At 55.5% G+C, this 10074-nt stretch overlaps 1 protein-coding gene and 1 long non-coding RNA gene across 2 annotated transcripts; both read right to left on the bottom strand.

Annotated features, from left to right (window-relative positions):
- Nucleotides 1-436: 436 nt before the first annotated feature.
- LOC123603264 lies at nucleotides 437-2946 on the bottom strand. Its single transcript, XR_006714810.1, has 2 exons — nucleotides 2662-2946; nucleotides 437-871 (listed from the first exon to the last, which is right to left on the bottom strand). It is a non-coding gene; the product is annotated as an uncharacterized LOC123603264 (long non-coding RNA).
- A 796-nt stretch (nucleotides 2947-3742) lies between these two features.
- UNC119 (unc-119 lipid binding chaperone) lies at nucleotides 3743-9634 on the bottom strand. The gene is made up of 5 exons (XM_045487942.1): nucleotides 9343-9634; nucleotides 5689-5802; nucleotides 5121-5223; nucleotides 4743-4915; nucleotides 3743-4456 (listed from the first exon to the last, which is right to left on the bottom strand). The coding sequence occupies exons 1-5, from the start codon at nucleotides 9566-9568 to the stop codon at nucleotides 4344-4346; spliced, it is 729 nt and encodes a 242-aa protein (XP_045343898.1). The 5' UTR covers nucleotides 9569-9634; the 3' UTR covers nucleotides 3743-4343.
- Nucleotides 9635-10074: the final 440 nt, after the last annotated feature.

The raw sequence follows: 10074 nt of genomic DNA, 5'->3' as shown, positions 1-10074 counted from the left end.
CTGGGGTCTTGTGTTCGTTTTTGTTTGGAACCAGACTGGCCCTTCTTTTAAACCTGGGCTGTAGCCACTCTGAGCTGAGCCGCACACTCCCATTCATATGCTGCCCCCTGCTGGTCACCTCACACGAACCGTTCACTCATTTGAGCTGAGTGGATGTAGGGTCTGGAAGCTCCCCCGTTTGCCGGGAGTTAACTTTTTTTTTTTTTTGCCCGGGGGCGGGGGGGGGGGTGGTGGTGCTAAACATACAGGTTCTAAAACTGGTTAGAATTCATGGGCTTATCAAATTGGATGAAGAAATCATACCTTCATTTTCATTCATCTCTACCTCAAATGTAGTATTTCCCTCAATTACAAATGTCCACAACAAACCACAATAGCTTTAGTGGATGGAATCTGTGACTTTGTCATATAAGGTAGAGAAATCTCAGATTAGAAATCACAGATGTTTTCATGTTATATTACAGGTATTGCAAAATAGATATATAGATTTCTATTATATAGTGTGTTGTGTTTAGGATTGCCATATATTTTGTAGTCATAAAAAAAAAAAAAAAACAACCCTTATTGTCTGTAGGCTTCAGCAGACGATAACAAAGGGGTCTGTGACACACACAAAGGTAAAGCACCCTTGCTTTAGTTGCAGGGTGATGAGGGATGGAGGGTGGCTCTTAAGGGGAGGGGCCAGGAGAGGGAAGAAGGCACTAGGGACTTGAGATAGCAGCTCTTCACCAACTGGAAGGGAAGCATCTTAATATCTTGCGGTGGGTTTGGCAGCCCCAACGTCCTTCACCCAGACCAGCCTGGGTCGGCATGAATGGTGGGTCTCTTGGGCTTTCTTGCTCAAGCCAGTAATGGGGTTCCCATGACATTCCTGAAGAGTCAAAACAAAGAATTCTGGCCCACTTCAGAGAAATGGAATCTGAGGCCCAGCCCTGGCAGGGTCAACAGCTCATCAACATCAGAGCCAGGACTAGACCCACCCCCACCCTATCTTCTCCCTCCTTCTTCTTCCTGGGGATCCTCTAGGTTCCTCGGGAAAGTGCCAGGAACCGAGTGCAGAACCAAATGCCAGGAACCATTAGCAGCAGGACGAGTGCCAGAGACAAGAAGGCTTAAAAGGAGGCAGGGGGCCAAGACTTCTCTCATCTGAGCTCCTCCAGGCCCTCTCAGGGTAAGTGCTAAACTGCTACCCGTGTCAGAGATGAGGACCTCAGCCCAATCCAGAACCTCAACCCAGATCGACTTAGCAGGCACAGTGAAGACCGTTACCAGGGTAGTGGTGGAGAGTCCTCTTTCTAACAGCTGTAGGTCTGAAAGTCCCTCTTGCTTGCTATAGCTTCTCTGTAGCTTTGTAACCCCATCAACAGCACCTCCAACTCCAAATACTTTGTATACCTATACAGCTTCATCTGCAAACCACCCCCCACCCCACCCCAGGCCCCTTCCTCACTTTTGGGACAACTGACAATTCCTGACCACTCACTTCTTGGTAAATGTCTTTCTTCCCTTAGCTTCTAACATATCCTACTACAAAAGAGGCTTCTCTTCCCCCCTGTCTGGCTGCTCTTCCTTTCTCCATCATGGATTCCTCTCCCTTTGCCCTGTTCTCAAACACTCAATGGCCTTGCCTAGGGTTACACACTCCCATTCAGTGACCCTTTGTTGGGAGGTGTGGACTATTGGCATGGAGCACTCCATTGATTGGAGGGCATTTAGCGTTCCTGCCTCCTGCTCACTAAACACCAGTGGTGCCAGTTGGGCGCCCCATAGCTCAGCCACCATTGCAGCCTCTGCAATTGTCTTGTGGCCAATGACCTCCAAGGATCACCATCTCCAGCCTGCATTCGCCTCCTGGTCTCAGTGCCTGAATTTTCTGTCCTCCCAGTCGCCTCCTTCAAGAAAGCTGTCCCACACCACAGCAGATCTCAACCTGAACTCATCACCTCCCCCTAGCTCCCACCCTGATCCAACTTGGGTTCCCAAGCCCAGTGACAGCACCCCTTCCCACCCCAACATTCAGGCTGTGGATCAGGGCTTCAGCCTCGACTCCTCCCTGTCTCCAACCACCTCATCAGCCACCAGCCCCAGAAAGATTCTCTCTTAAAAATCTCAACTTCACCTATCTCTCTCCATCTCTATGGATATTGATCTAATTCAGGGTCCCTTCAGCGGTCAGTCAAATGACTGCAACACCCTCCTCGGCGGCCCCTGCCCATAGCATGGTCATCCAGGGACTCCAGAGCCAGACTGCCGGGGTTAAGTTAGACTCCTGATGCCACCACTTAATAGCTATGCAACACTGGCAGGGCATGTTACCCCCTCTAGGCCTGCATTTTCTGTAAAGTGGGCATAATAACAGTGCCTTCCTCACAAATGACTGTGAACATTCCAGCACATATAAAGCGCCCAGCCAGAGGTCTGGCACCCACTATGTGTTGTTGGCTGTTAGTCTCACTCCTTCAGATCCAGCCTTCCAGAGATCATCTGAACAGGTCATTCCTGATTAATCCTTCCCCCTCCCTCAGGAGAAGCCTCACCACCTGCACTACAAGGCACCTGTGTCTTCCTTCCACATCATAAATACCCACCTTCCCAAATGCCCTGGATAACTCTTGCCTCCAAACATTTGCTTTGTGCTGCTTCCTATGCACAAATGCTTACCCCACCTCTTCTGGCCAGTCTTGCTGAGCCATTCAAGCACCTGCTGCAATGCTGCCTCCTCCAAGTGTCCTCCTGAGATCTCTCCAAGCAGGACCACTCTTGCTCCCCTGTATGCCCAGTCCATCTTACTCCTGCAAACAAGTATTTGTTCCAGGTCTCACTCATTTTAGAATTCCCAGAGTTCGGGACACCCGGGTGGCTCAGTTAGTTAAGTGCCCAACTCTAGATTTCGGCTCAGGTCATGATCTCATCGTTCGTGAGTTCGAGCCCCACAGCCGGCTCTGTGCTGACAGTGTGATGCCTGCTTGGGACTCTCTCTCCCTCTCCCCAGCGTGCTAAGTAAATAAATAAACTTAAAAAAAAATAATAATAATAGAATTCCCGGAATTCAGCCCAGGACCCAGTCCCAGCAAGGGCTCCACCAGTCGAATTCCAGCACTTCTAGACTTCTTAGTGGGTTAGGTTAAAGCCTCAGCCCAGAGAGGGCTGTCACCAGGCATATCTAAATTAGCGGGTGGGAAGAGTAGGGTGTGAGCTCTCCACCTATCTCAGTTCCCCAGTTTCCTCCACTAAGGGAATTAAGAGCTCTTCTGGGTCTGGGGTAGTGCTGGGGGCCAGAGGCAATGTTATATGTAGGGCGGCCAGGCCAGGGGCTCCCCAAGGCAGCTGAGGCCAAGGAGATGGCTCCAAACCTTAACCCAAACTGTGTCCACCTTGAATCTCTGATGAGGGCTACAAACACAAACTAGTAGTCCCAGTGGGCTCTGGGTGAGGGAAGAAGGGGTGGAGAACAAGACCACCTCCCCCACACCTTCCGTCCACCTTAGAGTCGAGGGCTTTTGTCCCAGCCCCTGTTTTGCCAGTGGTCTAGGACTTTGAGCCAAAGCTTTCCCCTCTCAGGGCCTGGGTCTCCATCTTTGTCAAAGGAAAAACCCTTTCCAGCTGTAACATGTAATAAATGCTGACTCTAGATGCTGTGATGTCAGGGCATAGAGGACTAGGGGACAGGAGGAATTGAGAGTCACATTAATGTTCCACCCCCACCACACCCACACCCCCACACGCTGGCCCACAGCCAAAGAACAGAAAAGGAGAGTTTATTGAAAACTATATACAGTTGGTCCAGTCCCTACCACAGGCTGCAATCCAGGGGGGCCGTCCCTCCCACCCCTCAGGCGGTGGCTCAGCCCCTGATGGTAAAGGTTGGGGCTAGGGCCAGGGCCTGGACTCCCTTGGGAAGCTTGGCAGCCAGACACCCTCCCCCACCCACCACAGATGTTCATCTGTGAATTTACAATTCTAAATGGCCTGTAGGTGGGCAGGGGACAGGGAATAGGTCTCTGCCCTGACCTGGTCAAAGCCTGGATAGGGGAACACTATTCTTAAACTTGGGCCCAAGAGGCCCAGCGAGGCTGTCCAGAAGTCCTGGCTACTCTTCTCACAGGAGGCCTTCCTGGACATGGAGGCAGACAGCCCTCCTACCACCCCACCCCATGCGCCAGGCCTCATGGGCTTCAGAGATTTGGACTGGGGCCATCAAGTACCCTCTCTCCCATTGCTGACTCAGGGTCCAGGGCTCTTGAAATACTCCTCAGGCAGAAGCCTCGGGTCGAGAGGTGAGTGTTGGGGAGGTCACAGTTGAGGGTCCAGGACCCTCCCGGGGTATGGGGCTGTTTTGGGGGTCAGGGCGTTCCACTGTAGGAATAGTCTGCTTTGTTGTGCATCACCAGCCGATCATCCACAAAGTAGAAGCTGTCAGACTGTGTTTCGTATGGGTGACGGATCATCTCGTTGACTGTAAGAGAGGCCCAGCCAGATAGGGCAAAGGTCAGAAGCCTGAGCCAGGACACTGCAGGGGCTCCAGGACTGTGGGATTGGGACAAGCTGAACAACCTCAGAACCACCGCAAAGAGTCCCCCCAGCCCATTTGAGCCTCAGTTTCCCCACAGGTGGTATGGGAATGGTGGCCAAAACACAGGTGACCCAGGGTAGGAGAAAGGGGGTCGGACCCACGCTCCCCCCACTTTGGTCTCTCTAGCCCCTCCCACCCCGCCTACTCCCACAAAGCCCTGCCCACGCACTCAGCTCCTCAGAGAGAGGGGGGAAGTCGTAGATGTGTTCGCAGGTGTTCTTGCTGCTGGGGATGCAGAAGCCAAAGTGGAAGTCAAAACTTTTGAGGAGCTGGTTGCGAAAGTAGTGCCTCTCAATCATGCGGAAGTTGTTGACAGGCTTATCTCCCACTGTGAACTCCACCCTGAGAGATCGGAGGGGGCAGGTCTGAGTTTGGCTTTGAAGTCAGCTAGCAAGGCTCAAGACAGACACCACCCCCAAAAGAGAGGCTCAGTAAGAACTCAGGGAGGGCTCATTCCCACCCTCACCCTTACCCCCAGCCCTTGCCCACCCCTCCAACTGCCGCCACCCCCCCCCACCCCCCCACCCCCCGCCGTCCAGTGACTTACGTGGCTCCCACCTGCCTCAGGCGGAGGAAGGCAGGTGTGAACTGGTAGCGGACAAAGCGTCCAGCATTGGGGTCCAGATCTCGCCGGTTGATGGGCAACCGCTCTGCAATGTACCCCGACTGGGGCTCAGTGGGCTTCAGGCTGGGGCCCATGCCCACCCAGGGTTCCACCCCAGGGCCCACATCTGTCTGAACTCTTAAAAATTCCCCAGGAGAGTCTGATGCACATTTAGGGTGCAGACCTTTGGCCAAATGATTCCACAGGGAGGGGGGATGGTTTCTAGTTCAGCCATCAGGTCACCGGTTTCAACTGAGGTTTCCCAGGGCCACGGGAGACACAGAGGACTGGGGCCTCTGGGACTGCAGTTCCCAGGAAGGCCTGCAGAGGGCAGGCTGGCAGGGACTGAAGGGGCCGTACTATGCTCCCAAGATGTCCAGCCCCAAAACCGGAAAGAAAAGCAGAGGACCAGCCCCAGCTCTATTCTGCGGCCTGAGGAATCCCTGGGTAGCCCACTTCACAGCCCTTGCCCACCTCCTCCCTCTGTCTATGTCCTACCTAGCCTACTCACCTGAAGCTGGGGGCTTCTTGATTTCAAAGAGGACAGTGCCTGAGTCCATGTCTCGAATCTTGAACCTGATGAAGTCGATCTTGTAGATATTCTCCTCGGGGGAGCATAGGTAGTCTAGGGAAGACAGGCAGCTAAGCAAAAGAGGGACCCGTCCAGAAGCCCCCGCTACCAGCTCAGCCTTTGTGAGACCCCAGACTCGTTCACTGCCTTCTGGAAAGAGAGAATTGAGTCCCTGCCCTGGGGGCACACCCAGAGTGTGGGGGATACATAGCCCTGTCTCTGGGATCTAATGGGAGACAAACAGCGCCATCCTAGTAGCCTCTGAGCTCAGGGAGGAGCAGGGTGAAGGTGAGTGGAAGACAAGGTCACCTCCCCCCACAGTCCCTCCCATCCTGGAGTTGAGGGGCTTTATTCCAGCCTCTGCTCTGCCAGGGCTAACTCAGTGACTTTGAGCCAGATGGGTCTCCAATCTAATGAGCAGTCCCTAGCACGGAAGGAAAGGTACAGCCCTGCCTTTGAGAACCTCATTCTAAAGGGGGTGACACAGCTTTGCCTCAGGAGATACATAGTGCTACTCTGAAGGACCCCCTCCCCCACCCCCCTCCCGCCTCCACCACATAACTGCCTCTCGAACTACATCTAAGTGCATTAGGCAAGGACTTCCCTGACCTGGGTCATACTAGGGCAGGCAGACAACCCCTTCCCTGCTCCTCCTCACCTCCCAGCCCCCTCCTCTCCCCATAAGCGGCTTATATCAGCCCAGCTCCCTTAAGCAGCTTAGTCAAAGCTCTGCTGACTCAAGCCCAGAGCCTGTAATATTGGGGGAAGGGGGCCACCTTTGCCCCCAACCCCTGTTGATCTCCAAATGGGAGGAAGTCTTAGCAAAGAGAGGGAACCCCCTCAAAGGTCATCTACCCGGCCTTGGCTCTGAGCCACCCCCATAGTGAAGAGTACAAGCAAAGCCAGGAACAGGGTGTGGCAGGTGCATTTGGGGGTGTGCATGGGGGTAAAGGGAGTCCTCAGGCCCAGAAGAGGAACCAGGAAGAGTGGTGAGTCCTGCCAGAGGAAGTTTAGGAATATCAGCGCCTGATCCAACCCTCACTTCTCTTGCAGCAGCAACAAGTGCTCAGGGAGGCCCTGGCAGCAAATAGAAAGGAGCAGTGGTGGGTCTGGTCTGTCAGCCTGCCCAGCATCACATCCTCCCCAGAGAGGCCCGGAAATCACCCTCCAAGCCCCTGGGCCACCTCCAATTCCTCTGGGGCAGGAAGAGGAAGTGAATGTAAAGTCATTCTCTCTTCCCCAATCCTGGGGCAGCCCCCTCCAGGAAGCCCTCCCGGGAGCCTCCTGGCACCTTGGGGTCCAGCAGGGGCTACACAGGGCTTGGGAAGGGGCCTGATCCCTGGCCTGTCCACCACAGTCCAGGGTGTGGAGAGAGGAGAAGGAATGCAGGTGGGCAACACCCACCTCACCCCATACACACTTTATTTTCACAGAAAGTAAGCACCAATCCCAAGATGTGGAAAGAAGGTGCAGGGACAAGAAGAGGTGGCAGAACTGGGAGCAGGATCTTAGTGGCCCAACTCCAGCTCCCTGGAAAGCCCTTCCTTCTCCTCCACATTCTCTTGCTTTCGGAGCCTCTCCTCTCTCTCACATGGGAATAAGTTCTTGCCGTCTGCCCTCAGTCTCTTCTACTGCACCTTGAATCATTAGCCCTTTTGCCCTTAGAGGACATGACAGAAATGGGATGCCCACGGCTCAAAACACTGCACCTACTCCCTCCCTTCTGCCAAGGGAGGGATGAGGCCTGGGACCCAGGGTAAGGCCAGATAAAGGGGCAGAGTGGCTGAGGGCTCAGAACACAACTGTCCCCCTTCCCTCTGCCACAAATAGCTTCCTAAGCTGGATTCAGGGCTGGTAATCCAGGAGGAGCAACCCTCAGACTTGTGTGATTAGGGTCAAAAGGGTGGAGATCCCTGGAACCCTGTTCTCACCTTCTAAAGAGAAAAGGGTTCCCATGAAGCCCTTTCCCCTACCCATCCCCCACAGCTGCCCCATCTCTAAGGGCTATGAACTTCCTCCAAAATAGGAGACACATTGTGGTACACGGGCTGGAAGCCCCCACAGTTGCAAAATAACCTTTAAAGTTACCTAGGACCCAGACAGGTCAACCTGACCTCCAAACATCCTATAAGGAAGTTCTGTCCCAGAGCTACCCTAAATTCTAAACCTGCTGTTGCCAGTTACAGCTCAACTGGCAGTAACATCAGATTGGTCCAGGCTCCCTCCCTCTACTAGTGTCTGCTTGGGCAAGGCAGCTCAGCACTCTGGGGGCCCAGCCAAGAATGGTTGTTGCCTGGCTCAGAGAGGAGAGAGAAGCTGGTCCCCCAGGGACCCAGATGCACAGGCCTAGACCTGCCATTATGGTCCCCTCCCCGGCTCTGTCTGGCAGCCTTGGGCTCTGCTGCTCCTGCAACTGCAGGGCTCAGGTCCACTCCAGCACCTGCCCCCCACTACCAGAGAGAGGTCCCAAGAGTTGCTCTCACAGAGGGAGCTGGGGCAGGATTACTGATAAATGAAGCTAGGGTAGAGGGCCACTCTCTCTCCAAATGCCATCTGTTCTTTGAGGTTCAGCCACCGCCCCTGCCATGAGGCTTCCTAGCCGTTGTTCCCTGCCTATGGTAACCTCCTCCCCTGCCCTGAATGCCCAGTTGTCTGCCTCTAGGCAGCAGCCAGGGGCAGTCTTGTGGGGCCCTCAGTACTGTGGATAAAAGAGCCCTATTATACTAGAGCATGCACAGCATGCCAGGCACTATACAAAATCAGAAAATTAATTTCCACAACAGCCCTATAAAGTAGGTGCCATTGTCCCCATTTTATAGATGAACATGCTCAGAGAGATGAAATTACTTGCCCAAGGTCACACAGTCAACTACCTGGCACGGTTTGGGCTTCAACCCAGGCAGTCCAGCTCAGAAATTCAACCACAGCGGACACCAGGCCTCCGGAAAGAAGACAGGCTAAGGGCGGTTTTAACTCATTCCCTTGAGAGGGCCCAGAGCCAACCCACTGAAGCTTCCTGCCCAGGTCCTTTCCTGGGGTTGGAGGATGGCCCCAGACTTCCTGGGGGACCCAGGGTGAGAGCATTACCGATCAGGGAGACCCGAGGGTCTTAATGTCACCGAAGCTGTAGCTCAGCCTCCACCTAGCCTCCAGGGTGGGGACTGAGGACAGAAGACTACACTCAGCACCCATCTTCATTATTGCAAAAAAAAAAAAAAAAAACAAAAAAAAAAACAGCCTCAAAGGGCTCTGAAGACTCCACGGGGAAGGGGTCACAGTTGCAGCTGCTGCCCCACCTCCACCTTGGAAAGGGGGACGGCCTCCTCAGAAAGGAAGGAATAGGGTGAAAATAAATGTCTAAAGGGAGAAGAGGCGGGCACAAGGAGATCAAGGGAAGAGGGGACATGGAGATCTCAGGCTCAGAGGCAGAAGGGTAGGGGACTCAGACGAGGGGGACCCGGGTGGGGGAGGGGAGGTAGGGGGAGGGCGGGAAAGGGGGCGGGGGCCCGGGCTCGGCACACCGCGAGGCCCCCCTCCCGCGCTCTCTCCCTCCCGCCCTCCCACCGCGGGTGGCGCTGCCTCGCCGGTGCTCACCGCCCGTGATCCGCTGCAGCCCCAGCACGTCCTCCGGCCCGATCGGCTGCTTCCTCTGCAGCGGCCCCAGCCTGGGCCCCGGGCCAGCCTCCGGCTCCGACTCGGACCCGGACTCGGATTCCGCCTGCAGCTGCGGCTCGGGCTTGGGCTCCACGCTCTGGCCCGAGGCCCCTGGAGCGGACTCCGCCCCCGTCCCAGCCCCGCCGCCGCCCTTCTTCACCTTCATGGCCTCGCAGGGCCGCCGCTTGCCTGCTGCCGCGGCGGCTGCCTGCGCCGGCTAGAGCCGAGAGAAGGGGGAGCGTCCGCAGCCCCGCCCCCTGCCGGGGGGCCCAGGTGCCGCCCCGCCCCCGGGGGTGGGCCAGACGTTCGCCCCGCCCACCCCTGCCGTAAGGCTGGCCGGCGCACCAACCTGGGTCTACTCCCGCGGGGCTGGGTGGGGCCTCGCCTTCGGCTTTGGCTCCATTCAGTTTTTTGGATAGGTACTTTAAAGGGTCGCCTACGTCGACTACCTCTCCTCCTTACTCGGGGCGCTCCAGCCTTTGGGCTCGTGCGTCTGACCCTCGAGAAAGTTCTGACTCAGGGTCTTTGCCTGGGATGCTCTTCCCCCAGATGGCCTCCTCTTCTGGTCTCAGTTCAAATGTCATCTGCTCAAAGGCCCTCCCTCACACCCAAACTACAGACCTTCCCCCCCCCCCCCCCCCCCCCCCCCCGGGCCCTCCACCCCAGTCACTA

This window comes from Leopardus geoffroyi, chromosome E1 (assembly GCF_018350155.1).
Source record: "Leopardus geoffroyi isolate Oge1 chromosome E1, O.geoffroyi_Oge1_pat1.0, whole genome shotgun sequence".
NCBI classification, from domain to species: domain Eukaryota; kingdom Metazoa; phylum Chordata; class Mammalia; order Carnivora; family Felidae; genus Leopardus; species Leopardus geoffroyi.
The sequence above is the reverse complement of the archived record's forward strand: the minus strand, read 5'-3'. Positions and strand labels throughout refer to the sequence as shown.

What these genes read in the sequence shown, in the direction of transcription:
- UNC119 (XM_045487942.1), bottom strand. Translation starts at nt 9,568, where the DNA reads ATGAAGGTGAAGAAGGGCGGCGGCGGGGCTGGGACGGGGGCGGAGTCC. An exon ending in GCTGCAGCGGATCACGGGCG is followed by an intron (nt 5,803 to 9,342) that starts GTGAGCACCGGC and finishes TGTCTTCCCTAG; the next exon opens with ACTACCTATGCTCCCCCGAG. An exon ending in CCCTCTCTCTGAGGAGCTGA is followed by an intron (nt 4,457 to 4,742) that starts GTGCGTGGGCAG and finishes CCTCTCTTACAG; the next exon opens with TCAACGAGATGATCCGTCAC.